This window comes from Leucoraja erinacea, chromosome 31 (genome assembly GCF_028641065.1).
Source record: "Leucoraja erinacea ecotype New England chromosome 31, Leri_hhj_1, whole genome shotgun sequence".
NCBI lineage: Eukaryota > Metazoa > Chordata > Chondrichthyes > Rajiformes > Rajidae > Leucoraja > Leucoraja erinaceus.
In genome coordinates, this window is record NC_073407.1 from 10,656,491 (window position 1) to 10,676,569 (window position 20,079).

At 38.7% G+C, this 20,079-nt stretch overlaps 2 protein-coding genes across 4 annotated transcripts in view; both read right to left on the bottom strand.

The window, feature by feature from the left end:
- LOC129711899 (myomegalin-like) overlaps nucleotides 1-20,079 on the bottom strand; it is a 102,339-nt gene that overhangs the window by 73,039 nt on the left and 9,221 nt on the right. For all 3 annotated transcript variants that reach the window (XM_055659901.1, XM_055659903.1, XM_055659900.1), the window contains exons 4-9: nucleotides 14,815-14,925; nucleotides 13,831-13,907; nucleotides 8,983-9,106; nucleotides 7,538-7,701; nucleotides 7,022-7,178; nucleotides 4,510-4,563 (exon numbers count right to left, since the gene is read on the bottom strand). In XM_055659901.1, the coding sequence (XP_055515876.1) occupies nucleotides 4,510-4,563; nucleotides 7,022-7,178; nucleotides 7,538-7,701; nucleotides 8,983-9,106; nucleotides 13,831-13,907; nucleotides 14,815-14,925 (687 nt within the window). The remainder of the gene's footprint in view (nucleotides 1-4,509; nucleotides 4,564-7,021; nucleotides 7,179-7,537; nucleotides 7,702-8,982; nucleotides 9,107-13,830; nucleotides 13,908-14,814; nucleotides 14,926-20,079) is intronic.
- LOC129711901 (uncharacterized) lies at nucleotides 22-4,503 on the bottom strand. The gene has a single exon (XM_055659905.1). It carries the CDS (start codon nucleotides 1,142-1,144, stop codon nucleotides 68-70), a length of 1,077 nt encoding a protein of 358 aa, XP_055515880.1. The 5' UTR covers nucleotides 1,145-4,503; the 3' UTR covers nucleotides 22-67.

The window sequence follows — 20,079 nt, forward strand, 5'->3', positions numbered from 1 at the left end:
GTACCCCATATTCTACCAACCTCTATTATACACACACCAAGGTTAGTTTTAGTTCAAATACACACGTCTAACAATACTTAACTACCTCGGGTTTGAAAGAAGAGTCGTGTTCTTGCGCTGCCCATACTTCTTGCTCGGACGTTGCACTGTCAAAGTTATCACTTCCTTGCAAATCTACTGCAAAGCTGTATCTCTGCAAAGGTCTCCTTGCACAAAATGCCATACGCCTTGGTATCTTGCTTTTTGGGAAAAATGCCACTGGTTTGTACTCAACATACTTAATTTCCTGAATTGCATTTGCAATGTAATGTCTCAACGAGGGAGAGTCTTCAGTCAAACCTTTGTGGTTAAGTGTGGATTTCAGCTGAAATGTTTCAGGTTTTTCAATATTAAAATCAATCCTGGTGGAATTTAATAATGGTGTGCTTGCAGTTTCAAGGTTGCTGGTGCAAAGGCGATTGGCCAGCTTCCCCACAGGAGTCGGACTTCTTGGTACTAAATCAAAGCACAAACTCTGTGACTGGCTTCGTGAGCCTGCATTTCCTGTTAGGCCTCCCTGCGTGGCCCATCTGGGGGTGGAACACACCAAGTCACAGAATAAATCAGCTACCTTCACCGAGTCAGAACAGAGGCACAGTCTCTTCTTGTGTCCTCTGGTGAAAGACCGCCAGCAGTTTGAGCAGCCCAAGATTTCCTTGCTGCTCGGTTGTGGCTTCCAAAATTCAGATAAAATAGATTCATCCTGGAGAAGCAAGCTGTACTGTAAAGAGGGTTGATTTTCAATTTCAGGGGAGAGACTTACTTCCTTATCACAGAAACTTTTGGAACTTTCATTATACCTGAAGTACAAGTGCACAATACATTGAATTAGCTGGTCTTTCTCGGCTGTCAACATCTGTAGCCTCTCGCTGGAAACAGTCTTAACACGAGCAATAACAATATCATATTTGATTACCTTCTCCAATATGAAGGCACATTTACTACACAAGAACTCTCCTTGGCCATCACGCCGAATAGTGTAACCCAATATATAGGAGAGAACAATTTGTAATCTTCTTTTCCTACAGGTGTTGAAAATCCAGCGACGTTGATTACCTTGCAGATTGTTGGAACATATTCGACAAAGGCCCTTCATAGTCTCCATTGAGGTCCAACCTTTTTAAAAGCACAAAATCTGCTCAGCACAAGACGAGTCACTGATGTAACTGATGAACAGTTGAAAGCTTCTTTAGTTGCGTTTTACAATTCCTTGTCCTCATGAATTCCAAAAACAAAGGAAAGCTGCATCAAGAGTTGCTATGGTGATCGGCAGCAGTTTCCAAGGGATGAGGCAGCACTATTTTTTTCCCACAAGCTTCTCAAACAAAAACCATTGTTTGGCAATATTTAAAAGTCACCTCTTTTACTGGGTTGAACTCAAGGATTAAATTCAATTACCATCCTGTGAGAAATTCTTCCTCATTTCAATAATGATACAGACACAAGCCGACAAAAATACGAGCAGTGGCCATTAATCTAGTGGCATTGCAAGCTGCTGTTGTTTTCCTACCGAAAAAGGTTTCTTCACTGAATGTAGCCCACAGCCTGCGACTGAAAGTACTGGTGCGCCACAGAACTCCCCATCACTTTGCTTTAGAAAAAGCCGATTTGAGACGATAAACCATGATCACCATTTCCTGAAGAGCTTTTACCACTTCTATGATCCACCACAGATTCAAAAATCGAACTTATTCCACTCTTCCATTAGATACACGGCTCTCTCTTTCCTCAGCGCATGATTACAAAATAATTTAGGAAGTACAAGCTAAGCAGTCTAATAGTTGCTGCCGTCTGCAGCTCGCACGGAACGTCCGACTTTTTTTGCCACGTGAACTTTCAAAATGACGTCTTGTGGAACTAGGCCTCCTTCCTATTTCACCCGTCGAGTGACTGTACGCTTAATTTAGAAAAACTACCAGTTTCCTGTTTGTAACTTCCACAGTGAGCACATTCTAAAGTGCATGCAATAGAAAAGGCGATATGGAATACAACTTCAGTGTCAATATACTACCAATTTTTCAAACCAGTTTAAATAAAGATAAAGCAGTCTAGGAAGATACAAATATAGAAACTAGTAACTTTCAGCAGATTCCAAATATCTATTAATATTGCTTGCAATGTTCAACTACAGCCCCCAAATCCAATTGCACAGAAGTATTCTGCCTTCCAATCCAAATTGAACAGTTTTGTCTGCTTTCTCTCTGTGGTCAAGAATCAGTCACGCTCTTATATTAGAGGCAGCAGTACGATATAGAGGGTAAATACAGCCTGCCAGATTGAGAAGTTTACTCTGGTCATTTAATCACAAGTACAAAGCCAACTACAGATCTCCTACCATCTTCAAACAAAGTATTAGTCAAGCAGCCCCTTGCAGTTACAAGAGGGGCTTGCTGATTTGCTTTACAGATTAATAGATTACACAAACCACTTGGAGGGTGTTACGCACAGATCGGGTCAGAAAAATCTTTCTGAACTATGACTAATCCAGTTTAATACAAGCGTGGCATAGTCTTGTATTAAAACAGCAAGAGTTCACACACAACATAAAGCAAGTGGTAAAACAGTAAAAACTGACCCAACTTGCAAATATATTATCTAGGGTTAAGTAGTTTTGCAGCATAATTATAAACAGCAAAATTGAAAATACTATTCCTACAAAGAAGTGATATAAAGAGGATGCACAAAAATCTTGAATGCAGACTTGGAAACCAAAAATATATAAATCACATTGGGATTTGCACCGACACCACCCAAACATTTGACCTAGCTTTCGTTTTAGTTAAGTTCCCATACGTACGGAAAGTGACAGATCCTCAAAGCTAATATGTGAAATTTAACAATTATTCCTCACCAACCCAATTTCTAAAATCACCCAGTGCAAATAGAAAAGGGTAGAATTAACGTGGTAAAAATGCTACAATTAGTTGTGGGTCATAGGTCTATGTTCCTTAGCAGATGCCAGGAATATTAAGTGCTTTCCCAGCCAGAGAGTTTACTTGTTCAACTGCAGTCACGTCTCAGTGTTCCACACAATACAATTTTATGGGAACATGAAAGCAGAAGGCCCATCAGCCACTATAATGCACTTGGAAGACAATTCCAAATATTAAATACTGTGCTGTATTATTCTATGACTCTACTTTCTGGATAAAGAGCCATCCTTGCAACTCAGACATAAAAGGCCAAACTATTACTTTTAGCGAATAACCTCTTACATCTATACCCCAACTAGAGGAAAGATTGGCCTCAATGGCTACCATGTAAGAATTTTGTGCTGGGGAGCATAGACCCAGCGTGTTAAAATCCCTTCTGATGATAATCCCTTAATCCAAGGGGGCAATTGGTCTGCACTAAATACCTTCCATTTTTCTTCATTTTTATAATTGTCTCGCTGAAGTCCTTTACTCAAAATCTACAGATACCATATTCATTGGTTACTGCATACTTTAGCACTTGCAAATCTGCACTTTAGCAAAACTCACAAATTCATATTCCTGGGCACCACAACTTCCAGGTGACCCACATTACCCAGCTCTAATGACCTAATTATCAGAAGCTGATTTAATGAGAATCAATGAAGGAATGTGTCAATTCCATACATTTTGCATGGAGTCTTCCATAGAAAATATCCCATCACAATTTAGCTGCGTCACATCTGTCAATAATCCAGCTTCCAGTGAGCAACAGCCTCAAGCATTGAACAAATATCACTGGGAAAAAAAACATGTCCTCAATCCTCAGTACAAGGCAACATCAAGACTAGCTGGAACAGAGTCAAATTTATTTATCGAACCCAGTGCTTTCAAGATTCTTAAACTGAATGTTCAGCAAACCATGAAAAAAAAAAATCAGTTGATTCTGAAAAACAGATAGTTAACAAAAAACAATTTTGGAAATGCTCGGATGGGCAGCTTGTTATCACCGGCCTAGGTGTAAACTGTACACCTAGAATACATTCAGCCACATTACTGTGAGGGTGTCTGTGGTGGTTAAAGGGAAAGCGACTTCTCTCATTGACAAGTTCATGAAGGGTCCCGTTTGAGAAGTGAAGTAGTAAGAAAATTACAATCATTACCCAGATCACAGCATGCACACAAAGGGAAAAGGCATCAACCTTTTAAAAAGGCACAGGCACTGCATAAAAGTCATAGACTTAAAATATTGATAATTCTTCTCCACAAATACGAGATGACCTCCCGGGATATTATTAGCATTTTGTTTTTATTGAATGTCAAATCCCATGGTCAAACAATTACATGCTACCAGATTTAAGTGGAACAAATCTGGAAGACCTAATCTGAGCAGAGACATTGGATGTGCAGAAAGAACGCTCGGGTGAAGACAGAAATCAAATCACAAACCTACCAAAATTACTGGGAAGCATGAATAATCTGGATGAACTAAATTTCAAATACATATTACAAAATGAATTCCATTTACATCCAATACTGAACACAAAAGGAAAATTACCTGAATTTCCTTTTCAAAGCGACTTCTCTCATTTGCAAGTTCATGTCGAAGGGCCTGTGTGAGAAGGGAAGGAGTAAATTAGAATGGCAATAAAATCAATCCACATTTTAGTCACAGTTTTTCATCAATCTTAATTATTTAACTGTTCCTACAAAGGAAAGGCAGTTTTACTCATTGTACTGCTGCTCTGGATAATAGGCCCTCAATAATTTGATAATACGTTTGGATAAAACTTCTGTGGTTCATGCATTTATTCATACAATTTCTTCATTTTGTAGTACAAAGTGCATACATGCACTGTTTGGATTCCAGACTTTATTTTCCTCCACTCTGGCAATGGAGAAAGCAAGGGACAGAAAGATTGGCATGGGAATGGGACAGGAAAATAGTTAGTATGTAATAATTGTTCTGTGCAGACTTGAGCACAAGTGCCATAGGCAATTGTGCCTGTCTGGTGCAGAGTTAATAGGCTGGAGTAATAGGCAAAACCCAATTGATGACTCCCACATAGACCACGACAACATAAATTAGATATGGGTGGTGGCTCTGCCAAAAGAGTACAAGCAGTAATAGCCCAAATTAAGACAGAACTATAAAGAGTCTCTGGGTACTATCCAAATTGCATACAAATTGGCATGAAGGAATAATATCAGAGGAGCTGAGCACGTTCTGGTCAAGAGAGAGTTAGAAATATAAACAAATGACAGAGCAATAACATAGGCATTTCAGACTGGGTAATGCTGCCAGAGTTTGAAGAAGGAACAGTGCATCTGTACATTTGAGAGTGTATTCAATTAGAATTGGGAAAACAGTGCATAGCATGAATATACAACTTCAACTCCCTACAGACAATTATAGTCATGTAAAGCATTGTATACAACAGGAAATTAGCTGTGCATGTAACAAGGATAATGAAATCACCATGACAGACTTTAATCTAGACAAATTATTTACAATACTATTACGAAGAATTCATGTACAGGCAACCCTTGATTTATGATAGGAGTGGAGGTAAAGTAAAGGAGGTTGTTTTCTTGGTAAACCATCTTTACCACTATATTCCGTTAAGCAAAGCCACACCTATGCATGCATCATGAAGCACGACTTGTAAAAAAACTCAGGAACAGTAGGCCATGATCTAAGGCTATCCAGAATGCACCTTTTCCATTTTGAGTGTCATGGTCTAGAAATCTCTACAATTTAGTGGGGATGTTATAACTTATTTTTAATATAAAAAGAGATTACAGAACACCCTGAAATAATCATTTCTTCTATCCAGCTGATAATCTCTTATAGTGTGAATTGCTAAATAGCAGGCTCCTTTTGAAGAGAGTTATCAAGAAAATCCTAAAATGCCAATAGACAAGTTTGACATAGGAGATGCCAGCTTGGGAGAGAGCACTGATGTTGGTTCAATGATCCTGCCAATGGATTTGTGGAATTCTGCAGAGAAAGAGAGCTTTGCTGGTACTGATGTTCCTTCTGTTTGTAATACACGTTTCAGGAATGTCCAGGAGGGTAGATAAATCATTGGACCCAGGACTAACGACTCAGCTTCAGCACGCAATAACAGAGTTACATTTCTTGTGATGAATATAACCAATATTCTGAGTAGGCTCCAAATGACTTGACCAGTTTATCATCAACATTAACTTTTTATTGGTGGCATGGTTAAAAATAGAATTGGTTAGGACTAGGGGTAGGGTGGCACAGTGCCAGAGATGCACCTTTATAGCACCAGAGACCTGGGTTCGATCCCGACTACGGGTGCCATCTGTACATTCTCCGTGACCGCATGGGTTTTCTCCGAGTGCTGAGGTCTCCTTCCACACTCCAACGAGCTACAGGTTTGTAGGCTAATTGGCTATTGTAAATGTTCCCTACTGTGTAGAGTAGTGCTAGTGTACAGGGTGATCGCTGGTGGGTGAGGACTCTGCGGGCCAAAGGAGATTGCTTTGTGTGATGGACTTGGCGGTCTTGACAATTCTCTGTATTTTCGTGCAGTCGCAATATCAAGCTGCGGATGAGATGCTATCTTTGGCACAAAAAACTGTAAGAGTTATTGGAGATGTACTCCCTGGCCTTCTGGTGAAGTAGAGGAATTGCTGTGCCTTCTTGACTGTAGGGGGATCATGTTAGAAACAAACATGGACTCATCTCAACTAAAGGTGGGCTTTAGGAGAATTGTAGAATGTACATTTTCAGGAAGGACAAAAAGGAAGAAATCAGTTCATTCAGTATAGCAGCAGTTTTTGCACTATAACTTTCAAAGAACCTGCAAAAAAAACAAGCAAGGATTTGTAGTCTGGACTCATTGAAAGAATCATTTCAGAAAGAGACATAAAAAGACTGCTGATCTAGGCGATAAAATTCTGATTGAAGTTGCTGAATTGAAGCAAAAAAGATTTTAAAAGAAAAAAAAGTAAATGGCACACTGGAGCTCTCGTATTACAAATAATGACATTAAACACAAAGGCTACAGAAAGCAATTAATAAAATAAGAGGTACTTACATCAATTTCACCAGCTCTTTTCAGAGCAGTTTCAGTAAGTTCCTGAACTTTATTGTAAGGATCCACGTTACAGTCCTGATTCTTGGTCTTTTCAGTTTGAAGCTGATTAATGAGAGCATCTTTGCTTTTGATGGTCTCACCCAACTGCTCAATTAACCTAACAAATTTGAAATACAAAAAAAATTCTGTTCACATAGACAGTTATCCAAGTGTTGCAGAAATTGCCAAATGATTTAAATATTGTTCTAAAGATAAGGTTTCTTATATTGGGAACTATGCTTTCAGTGGAACCATCACACCATTAAGACTACACAGTACTACTGTATTATACATATTGTTTGAGCACCAATAGAAAAACAGCAAAGAAGTTTTTTTTTGTAAATTCAGACGCTTATTATCTTTCTAGCAAACACTTATTATCTTTCTAGTGCATTGCCAAATTCAAAATAATGTAACAAAGACAAAATGAAAATTAGTGTGTTTTCACGTTGATAAACCAAAGTACTTAGTACTGACTGCTCAGTTTCCACGAGGCTCCTGCATTGTTCCGGGGATGAAGGCAATCCCATACGGTTCTGTTTAAGTGACAGCATCTGCTTTTCGAGGTTCATACTCCGCATTTTCTCTTGCTCAGCAATAGTAGCCATCTTTTCCAATTCTGCCTGGGTTGTTTTAACATCCTTATTTCAGAGGGGGGAAAAAAAAAGTTTTTTTTCTCCCTAATAACTTCACAATATATACACATTTCCCCTTTTCTGTCCAAAAATGCATTTGCACATGTGCTTGAGACCCTGATGTCCATTGTGGGGTTGAAAAAGCAAAATGATTTTTAAAACCTCCTCTCCAAATTGAAAACAATGGCACTGAACTGTCAGGAATAAAATTTCCTGTTTCCCCACCGAGAGACCAAATGCCTCAAAAAGGTTTACATAGATATTCCACAAACTAATTCAGGCAAATTTTGGCCAAAGCAAGCCAGCAAAAAATTTGGGCCCCGAGGAATAAAAACAGTATCCACTTTTTAACTATGTGTTACAGGAAAATGCATGAGAACCTTCAAGGGTGTCTATGGCACAACTTACTCAATGAAAGCAGTCTAATTAAAATGAACCCTGAAAACTTATAGCTGGACAAATTGCAATAAAGATAAGCTTTATAATCTACGTTTTTATACGAGTTTGGGGAAATCAAACAATTTGGGGAACAGCCATGGTCTGATTGAATAGCAAATGAGGGTTTGGCCAACTCTTGATCCTAGTTCTCATGAGAAAGCAAGGTTTGAAGCCAAACAAAAATGCAGGTGCTAGGATCTAGAACAAAATAGAACATTGGAGGAACCCCACAGGGCAAGCAGCATTAGTGCAAGCCGAGAAAGCCCTAGGCTGCTGCAGGGCCTCCTCAGGCACCCTAATCCACCTTGGCCCACCAACTGATGGCTGTTGCAGACAGAGCTTAGGTACTCTGCAGAATAGTAACCTCGTCTATGTTTGGTTTCACCAATGTAAAGGAGATAGCTGCATGAGCACTGGATGCAGTGGACCACGTTGGAGGAGATGTAGAGCAACATCTGTCTCACCTGGAAAAGCTGGTTGGTAGCAATAGTTCAACTAAGGGACAATCATTACATCTCCTTCAGTTGCTGGGAAAAGTGCCATGGGACGGGTCGGGGTAGCTGTAGGAGTTGATAATATTTTTTTTAAATGCCAATTACAAATTTGTCTCTAGAAAAAAGAAATGCATCAGAGATGATCTTGGCAAACTCGAGGGCAGAGAAGAAGTTGGTGGCCACGATTATAAAATTGTTTTTTCGGTTTTATCTGGGCAAAATAGACTCGCTTTTAATAACTTAAGCCTTACATTTTTTTTTAAATACTGAAAATGTAACCACATCAGTAACTGAAGTATTTAAAAAAAACAAATCTCTCTCTGAACAGACATAGAGAAACACAGAACAGACTTACCTCCTCCAAAAGATGGATCTGGTCACCCAGAAGTTGTTTTACCTGAAGCACCTCCTTCCGATTTGCATCTTTCACGCGTTGAATTTCTGCATCACTGTTGCCAGCCAAACTCTCTACAGCTTTTCTGTTTAAGCAATTTAACACCACATGGTTAAAGACTCCAGCTACATATTTTTTTTTTAATTCTGAGAATTTTTAATTCTAAACATTTATATTTTTAACTGCTATAATTGGTCACAACATCCAGGGGGGGGGGCAAATGTAAACTGAATTCCTTTACCAATAACTGAATTCCTTTCCTGTGCCCCAAACCTTTTTTACCAGTATCTAACCCAGTAAAACACAACATCAGAATTGTTTAGTGACTAAATTTATCTGGGTCTTTTTCCTCTCCTTCATTATTTCCACAGAGTTTTTGGGCAAGCGGCATGGTTTGGTTTATTATTGTCATGCGCACTGAAATCCAGTGAAAAACTGTGTTTTGCGTGCTGTTAAAGTAAATTATACCACACAAGAATACCTTTGGTGGTGCAAAACAAAAAGCAAACGGAATGCAGTATATATGGCTTTACAGTTTACAGCAGAAGTGCAGTTAAAAAAAAATGAAAGAGCCACAATAAGGTAGATTGTAAGATTGGGAATTAATTTGGACCTTTTAGTAATCTGATAACAGCATGGAAGAAGCTATTCTTGAATTTGGTGGTACGTGCTTTCAAGCTTTTGAATCTTCTGTTCGACAGAAGAAAGAATGATTGCATATGTGATCCTTGGTTATGTTGGCTGTTTTCCTGAAACAGCATGACATGTAGATGGAGTCTTGGGCAGAGCAGCTGCCAAACTAAGCTCGTGTTAGGATGCTTTCTACAGTGCATCTGTAGAAACTGGCAAGACATGGTGCATCTGCATTGAAGGCTGCCCTCTCGCTCTCTCTCTCTTCGCACCCCAGTCCCATCATACCTCTTCACACTAGGGACTTTCCATAAATGTCCATAAATTTTATAACAACAGAAGAAATACAAGAGTACACAATTGATACCAACCTCCACCCCTAAGAAGGACCTGGGCTGTCATTCAACAGAAACTATTTCAATGAAAGCATTTTACCAGGATACATCACAGCATGGTTTGGGAACAGCTTAATTGCAGAGAATTGCGACACAACCCAGACCATCAAACAAACCAACTTCCCATCCATCGACTCTATTTACATTTTAGGTTGCCTCAGCAAAGGTACCAGCATATTCAAGAGTGAGTCTCCCTGATCACTCCCCTCTCTCATGTATCTGTACACTGTGGATTGCTCCATTGTAATCATGTACAATCATGCTGACTGGTTAGTACGCATCAAAAACTTTTCACTGTACCTCAGTACACGATACAATACATTAAACTAACTATTGTCTTCTTTTTTTTTTTTTTTAAACTCTTGCATTAACCCCCCTTCTCCAATCACTGGATATCAAAAAATGGTTTATGTCTGAATCAGCAACTGAGCCTCCAAAATGTACAAGAATTGTTTTAAAAATCCACCATCCCTTGAAGAAATGTCTTAATTCTTTCTCAATGTTAGCTCTTTATTTTGAAATCTGTGATACATAGTTCTAGACAGAAAAGCCAGAGTAAAATCATTTACCCTGTCAAATTTGACAAGAACTGAAAACATTTCAACAAAATCTTCTAAATATAGCAATAAAATGAATAGTCTGGTTATAGTTCTCCATACTTCCTCATATAACAAGCACCCCAGGAATCAATCTGATGATTGAGGGATTAGAACACAGGAAATCCACAACAAAAATGTCCAAGACCTTTGATATGTTGGAAATGCATACTGAATACTCTCTAGGAATACAAATAATATTTTTGACAAAATTAGTTAGGACTGGAAAGTAAAATTAGGAGAAACATCTTCATGCTGAGGTAAGCAGAAGAGCCCCAACTTCTACCAAAGAAAAGTGTCAATGGGTTACCAATTTCAATTTTGAGATTGATGGGCTTCTAATCAAGTAGTATTAAAGGGTGTAGCTATTACGTAACTATGCAGATGTGGACATATGGACCTCGGCCACTTTAGTAGGGGGGTGGTGAATCTGTGGAATTCTGGAGAGGCAAAAACACTGGTTATTTTTAAGGCGGAGATTGACAGATTAGTAAGGGTGTCAGGGGTTTATGGGGCAAATGGGGTTAAGGGAAAAATAGATCAGCCATAATTGAATGGCGGAGTAAACTTGATGGGCCGGATGGCCTAATTCTGCTCCCAAAACTTGAAATCTAAATGATCTCACCAAATGAAGTGGTCTTCAGGAGCTAAATCACCATATCTGGAACACAATTGTTCATACAACTGCAGAACTATGCAAAATTACACAGCACTAAAGCCATTATTACATTCGCAACAACCCTCCATCATTGGACGAATAATAGGGAAAAATTAGTCAATGTAAAAGAAGGCTAATCGATAATTAGGTTGAGTAGTGCCAAAGCAACCACCTTGCTCTCAAGGTTATCAAGATAAAGTAGTTATTATTGACTTCAGGAAGGGGAAGCCAAGGGACCATGCATCCATCGTCAGCAACGGGACGGCAGTAAAGAGGGAAAACAGCTCAAGTTTCTAAGTGCACAAGTCTGATGATCTGCACTACTATATTTGTTCTATATATTTATTTTTTGCATCATCATTAATATGATAAATGTTACAAAAGTGTTGGAAAATATTTAAAGGCCCTTCACAAATTATGTCAAAAGTTTTAATGTTGCTTGTTAAACCTTCACTTCCAATACTATTTGCATACTTTAAAAAAAATATTCAGACTGAAACAGCATTTAAATCCTAGCATTGTTAACTGTACCAACTCCTTCACAGAATGTTAAGCTTGTTATCAACACAGTATTTCACAATTCAGTTTCTGAACACTAATGTTTGCAAGTGTGCATTAGATCATTCCCTAAATAAGCCAAAAGTAGGAATTACTAACTGGACACAAATGGGTCCTGACAACATATGGAGTAGTACCCAAACAATCAGAGTGGATTTACAATAGAAATAACTTAAAAGGTAATAATTTTATGGGCTTAAACAAACAAGAGATAAAACAGAGATATTCATAATTTCATAGAACCTCAGCTCACATTAATTATTCTTTAACTTTTATCTCAGAGTAATTTAAGAGCACATTTGGTTATTTTTTAAGAATTCTTGGGTTGGGCATTGACATGTGGGGACTAGCTTGATTAGGCGACATATTCAGCATGGCTGGGTTGAGCCGAAAAGCCTGTTTGTATGCTGTACAAGGTCTATGGCTAACTCAAATGGCAACAGTACCTACAATAACTACTTTAGAGAGTGTTGACAGAGAAACTAAAATTTTACGAAGGCAAGTCGTCCCTTGTTCAGTACAGCTATGAAAATGTTAAAAAAACAAAGTCAAATCCTAACATTTCTGTAGAACCACCAACAAGTTCATTTGATCTTCCAAGTCAAGGATAGTTTATGACCAGTGCGGTTTATTTTAAAACAGCAAAACAAGTTTCCCCATATGTACCATGCAGGAGGGACATCAATATCAGACCACCTGATCAAATTGTGCAACATGTTACAGCATGATTAAATCAGTACAGCATGAACTCGAACTAGCCTAGCTATTAGTAGCTTTCTGCTTGACAAGATCATAAATGTCTCGATGGGAGGTAAATGGAACAGATTATTAACTGTGAGCCAACTATCCAATGATCACAGCTTTTGCAACACCCATTCCACCTCCACAGAATCACAACAAGTTTATAGCTCATTGCACTGGTGCCAGTTGCAAAAGCTTAACAATCTAACTTTACCACCCAAACTGCTATCTACCTATTTGGTGAACCTTGATCAGACATTTACGTTGCAGTAAACGTTATTCCCTTATCATGTATCTATACACTGTAACTGGCTTGATTGTAATCATATGCTGTCTTTCTGCTGAATGGATAGCATGCATCAAAAGCTTTTCACTGTAACTCAGTAAACGTGACAATAAATTAAACTGAAACAAGGACTGTAGCCATTTGCTTTCTCCGATTCAAATGCTTTTTGTCAAGCATTGACTGACATTGCTTTCTTTCTCAAATACGAAAGCTTTGTCAAGTCTTAAAATGTTGCTTTGACCAAGTTAACAAATAGCTCAAATAACATAAATACTACTGAAAACGCATACCACAACTAATCTCAGCACTTCTGAGCCACAAGGGGAATTTTGCTGAAAAATATGGCAGCAGATTTGGCTATATGATGCATGCTGAAGCAGGAAGTGACTGTGTCACATACCACAAGATACAAAAACAGACACAGCTCCCCATCAATGATACATCACAAATTGGTCCGACCTGGGACCAAATTTGAGAGAAGAGGAGACACTGACTATCCTTGACATCAATGTAACATTTGACAGAATGGGGCATCAATGCACCTTGATAATATTGATGTCAGAGTGAGTAAGGAGTTGGCAGTCACATGCCACACAAAGGAAATGTCTGTAATCGTCAAGGTCAATCATCTAACACACGACTACAATTACTGTTTTGACCAGTAGCCTGGATAGACTATATATAATCATGTGCCTACTTAGATGAAGGTTTAGTGCCACGATTTTATGATGCAATAGCTATTGTCTTCAGCAAGGAAAGGACAATAACGAACATTTCAGAAATAAAAGTAGTCAGAAAAATAGTTTCAGGTTCTATCATAAGAAAATCAATGACAAAATTTGGCAATTCAAAAATAAATGAAATATGCACATGCCTAAGACTTTGCCACGGGCCTTTCAAAATCTGTTTCAACTGTTTGACAAAAACAAAATCACCAGCACTTACGAAGCTTTGACAAGCAGCTCCTGTTTCTCCTTCAGTTCATGTTTTAAACTCTCCAGTTCTACTTTGAGTTCAATGTTCTACAAAAACAAAGTTCACCAAATAAAATGAATACAACAGAAATGAAATTGTAAACAGTCACAAATTGTAATATTTAACTAAAAATTTGGAGATACATTTTTTTTTTTTTCCCGGCTTTAAAGTAATGCCACATATTGTGCCAAAGTAATGCCAAAACTCTTGTATAAATACAGCCCATTAGCAGATGCACTATCACAATCGTGTTAAACAGAGTACCAAGATTTTGGCCAAGCAAGCAATGTTGATCAAGGTGAAAACCACTTAATTTCCTTCATCTTCTAGATGGGAGACTAACAGCTTTTGAGATGTTCTCAAAGAACACTGGTACTGCATCCTGTGTATTTTTGAGATTAAAGTCAGGCACTGGAAAGAGTGGCATGTTTGAACGACAACAAACCCTAATGTCCAAGCACAGTGGTCTGGTTTCAAGGTTGTGAAGCATTGCAATTTAGCCTATTGATACTATGATTTATTTGAAATCAAGCTCACAACTATTGTGGTGGCATTGACACATTATCCTTGATTAATAGTTCAGACTTAGTCCAGTATCCGATACATTATTGCTGCACTCATCAATGCAACTAGGGACATTATAAATGGTGACTTGGCCAATTCAAATGACGAATCATCCACCTCAAGTATATCTGGATTTTGAACTACTGCAGCGGGGTAATCGCAATGCCCATAACCCCCAGGTTAATTTTGCTTCTTTCCTTACACGTTACCATTTGTTGTGTTATTTCATATTTTTAGTATCATTAATCTTTTTAAAAATACACAGTTTACTGAAGCCATTTTTTATTTAAATAGTGTTGGTGGAAAAGGGGGAACATCAAATCTCCTTTACCAGCAAGCATTCACATAATTTGCATTTCAAGGTTTCATCAGTAATTTAAAATCTCTTACCATCTTAAATATATCCTCACTGCCATCATCAAATTTCTGCTGCATCCGCTCCTCAAGGAAGTAGATACGAAGTTTGAGATTGAAATTCTCTTTCTTGAGATCAGTGATTTGCTGAAAGATAAAAATAATTATGAGACGTGCCCGCAGGTATAGTACATCCTCCAATCTATCCCCAAACAAGCTCTGACATCCTTCTGCATGATGCACTTTCAACCAGTTCAGTTGCTGAGTTAAGGCTAACAAACCTCTAGCTCCTGATACGTCATCTTGGAGGTTAGTTCGGGAAAGTGGTGCCATGGTGAAAGATCAGCCATTATCTTAGATTCATACAGCCAGGAAACAGGCCCTTTGGCCAAACATACCCATGCTAACACATCATGCCCCATCTACACGAGCCCCACTTGCCTGTACGTCACCCATAACCCTCTAAACCTATCCTATCCATGCACGTCTCCAAATGTATCTTAAAAGTTACGATAGTACCTGCCTCAACCATCTCCTCCAGCAGCTTGTTCCCTATACAAAATTGTGTTCATGCCTGTACTCGGACGCATTCTCTGTCCCCATTATATGACAGTCTACCTTTAGATTCTTTCTTTCCAAATTATATCCTTTCAATGCAAATAGTAAACTGTTGACAGCCAAGAACTAATTCTTGTGCAACCACCACTTACAGCTTTCAAGCCCTCCCTCGACTTTGTCCAGCGGCCCGACAGTCATTTCAGTTTGGGCAGAGGTTCAATTGCACTTCCTCCAACTTCATCTACTTTGTTCAAAATGTGGACTCTTATACATCGGCAAGACCAAATGTAGACTGAGCGATCATTTAGCTGAACACCATCCCTTAGTCTTCCTCGACTTACCCGATCTCCCGGTTGCTCAACACTGTCCTTCCCCATTCCCACATTTGCCTTTCTGTCCTAGGCCTCCTCCATCGTCAAGAGTGAGGCTAAACAGAAATTGGAGGAACAGCATCTCATATTTTGCTGGGCAATTTATAACCCAATGGTATGAACATTGATTTATATAACCTTCTAACTTCAAGCAACCCCTGCATTCCCTCTCTCTCATCCCTCCCCCACCCATCACACCAGTTTTGCTTTCTCACCCAACTGCTAACAATGGCCCCTTTACTTTTTTGCATCTTTCATTCATTGTTTTACATTTATCCACATCATCATCATCTATATCTCTCGTTTCACTTCCCAGCGACTTTCAGTCTGAAGAAGGGTCTCGACCTGAGATGCTGCCTGTCCTGCTGAGTTGCCACAGCTTTTTGTGTCTATCTTCTACATCTTTCCTGTTATACTCTAAATGTGGCCTAATCAAAGTCCTATAAAGTTGCATCATAGCTTCCTGACATTTACACTCAATGCCCAGATGCATGAAGGTAAGCTTACCAAATGCCTTCTCTATCTATAGTGTTGCCACTTTCAGGGCAATATAGGCTTGGATGCCAAGATCCCTCGGTACACCCAATCACTCTGTACAGATTATGATGAAAGTAGATCGCCATGGTAGTAAAGTCTCTCCAATCCCATTCCAAAGTTTCACCATTCAAATAGCATTCCAACGTAAACAATTTATGCTTTCAAAGCATGATCAGTTGTCAACTTTGGCCATGTCCTGTAATGTTTTCCTACCCACTACCTCCCCAATGAAAACAAGTTTTTATGCTCATCAATAGGAAACCTTAATCTCCATTTCATAAATAATTCCACCATTCTCTATGGCCTCTTTCATACTTCATCAGCACAATGCTCCATCTAACACATTTAAATTATATTTAAAATCCTCAATACCATTCTGTATGTTAAACTATTACAAGCTCTGCCAGACTTCAATTTTAGAAATAAACATGGGTTTTGTGAAAATGACCTCAAAGCCCTCAGAAAAAAACCCAGCAAGAGCATAAATCGTACTTGACTCTGGAACGGAGCCACAGCTGCTCCTGATAACAATGACTTTACAGAATGCTTGTCGACAGTGTTCAAATCCAATCAAAGAATCTTTGGTTCAAATGCCCTCTTCTCCAATTGTTACCAGTTAACTGGGTCAATCTCATTCAATTCAGAAGAGTGAAAAAAGGATCTTCAATGACAATGGAAACATCTTAAATTATACTAAAATGCAATTTGTAACTAATTTCCCCTCAAATAAATAACATTCTAATGAGCACTAACATGCAAATACTATACAAGTATGTAAATTCAGAAAAAAATGCTCTTTGAAAATTTGTGAGTTGAGAAAAACTTTTTCCCCCCAATGCAAAATTTCTAGGTGCATTCAAGGTCAAGAATTTCAATAAAGCACAATCCTTTTAAAAGTTGTTTTTCTATATTGTTATTTTATTAAATTTAAAACCTTGTTCTCTTTCAAGGAGGCACCGACTAAGGAACATATACAGAGTTCAAGGGGTCTCAATAGGGTGGACACATCCTTGTGAGATTGGAGAGTTGGGGGTCATTACTGAGGGAAGACCCCCCCCCCCCCCCCCCATTTAAAGACGGGCGTACAATTTTCTGAGAATCATATCTTTGGAAGTCTTCCCCAAAAGATGCGGGAAACAGAGGAAGAGTTCCAATTTGCAAAAGGGTTGCCATGGTTAGATGGGAATATGGTGTACACTAGCTATGATTTTATTGATAGGTGCAGGAGACTCGAGGAGTGCAGTGATCTAGTCTTGCTCCTAATGTGTAGTAGGTGTGTGTGCATGCACCATAGACATCCAAAACAGCTTTTTTTCTTCATTTGACATAAATGTCTAAAGTAAAACTCTACATTTTGCATCACAATAACACATTTAATGCTGTGCCTCACTGAGAATGTCATTTTAGCAGTGCTTTAGCAATGTTGAGCTGTTTTAGCAGTATTACTATTTTGCTCCAGTTTGCTCCTCCCGAGACCATTATTGATTGTTCATAGGACCATTTGTCCCATCAAGCATATTCCGCCATTCAATCATGGCTGATTATCTTTTCCCCTCAACCTCGTTCTCTTTCCTTTTACCCCTTAACATACTTACTAATCAAGCTCCAATAGATCCTCATTACTAAACGTTCTTGTTCTAACCTAATTTCATCAAACCCCACCTCATTTTCTAATTTGTCAAGATCTTACAGGTTTCTAACTACAGGTAGTATGGACTGACCACAATATCCTCATGTGTGGATTGCAAGAATAATGCCTTGCTTTATAGAGAAAAATTATAAGTAGATGAGAACCTGCATTACTGCTGAACAGTGGAAAAACCAAGCACAGCCTACTCACTGCTGTACACTTCATTATAAACCTGTTTTGTGTCCTTGAACAAAGTTGCCAAATATGTTGTAGTCAGGGAATACTTTTGCCTCCAGTGGACTGGGCCATTCATTGCTGGATCATTATTCATTAGTAGCCACCTCCAAGAAACTTGAAAGTACTTTTCAGTTATTTCAGTAGCGTAAAACAGCGTAAAAAATACTTTAATTTTTTTTTTTTAAACGCAGAAATACATAGCCACAGTTTATCTTTGAGAAGTGAGGCATGCAGATTTTACTAGTAACCAACAAATGGGTTATTTAATGAGGCAATGAATGAGGGTCTGACAAGCTTCATAAGCTTGCTTCTTGGGAGAACTGGCCTGGCCAAAAGCCAAATCTAAGCTTGACTGTAATTGTTTAAATGTAATAAAATGCACGATTAAAGAACAGAAATTTGGGTTTAAAATACCACAGGTTTAATGTGTTGTGGGAGGTTAACATGAGCACCAATTAAAGTTGTATGTTTTTGTTACACATTGCCTTTCCATGCTCCAAGCACTATCATGCGAGGTGGCGGAAACCTCTGGAAGCAGAACCTTCTGTGTAAAAAACAAGTAAAATGATGCACATTTCAACCTCCCACAACACCATTAAACCTGTATTATTTTAAAGCCAAATTTCTGTTCTTTAATCTCGTATTTTTTTTACTACATTTAACATTACAAACATTGTAATAACACAGATATGATCGCAATGCTCATAATGGCACTCACTGCAAATGATCATCAGGCCACGCTCATTTACCAATACAATGTCTAGTATGACTCTTCTCTGTTTGAACAATCTACATACTGTGTCAAGATTCTTCCAGATACACAACACAATCTGCACCATCCAAGCCTCTGGCACCAAGGTCACCAATTTCGTGAAAGTTAAAATTACCCATTGTAACAAGATCAGGTCGGTTGAGGGGGGGGTACCATGTAATCAATCCCATGCTACCTGCTCCATGATAGTCGGCGACTAAACGGTCCCCCACACCTGATTTGCCAGGAGAGGAGGGGGCTATGGACCCCCAGCAGGGCCAAAAACAAGACCTGTCAAAGGGTGGATGAGCTTCTAGCGAGCCAACGGCCATCCACAATTCAGTAGAGGTTGCAATCAATGTCATACATAACATTGTAAGGGATGATAAAGCACACACACCAAAATCCTATACTTCCAACGGCAGAAGTCCGCAGGAACTGGAGGACAGAGATGTGTGGTGCGTCCGTCACCGGTCCAGTTGGAAACCAGCACCACTGCGTCGCTGGGATTGCCAATTATTGTAACAACCCTTTCATATCTATCACTTGCCTATAGATATAGAGATAGATATAGATAGATATAGAGATAGATAGATAGAGATAGATAGATAGATAGATAGATAGATAGAAATAAATAAAAAAATAGATATAGATTGATAGATAGATAGATAGATAAATATATATATATATATATATGTGTGAGTGTATATATATATATATATATATATATATATATATATATATATATATATTTCTTTCTCCGGTGGGCTGTCTGGAGGCCTCTAGTATAACCCCAGCATAGTGATTGCACACTTTTGTCTGAGCTTTAGCCATATTTTTGCACTGAATGAGCCCTCTGGGATGTCTTCTCCAACTGCATCTGAAATATTCTCTGTGCAACTCTTCCATTTATTTTATATCCCTCTCTATCACTAAAGAAACATATAAACCTTGGAACATGGAACCTCCAGTCCTGCCCTTCTCTTGACCAAATCTATAAATAGCCACCACACTGTAGTTCTAATCACTTTAGGTTTACATCAGGATACAAGTAGTAACTTATCCAAGGCAAGAATCCAGCAGATACTTGATTTAGGATATCGTTGATTTGATTCATGGTTTACCTACTGGCAGCCCCTTGGGCACTTCAGTGGAATAGATCGGATTCCAATTGTACACCGTTTCACTTTTTTCCTGGGTACACTCTTTGCTCTATG

Bases quoted from the DNA above. Each gene is read 5' to 3' on its own strand.
- LOC129711901 (XM_055659905.1), bottom strand. From the start codon at position 1,144: ATGGAGACTATGAAGGGCCTTTGTCGAATATGTTCCAACAATCTGCAA.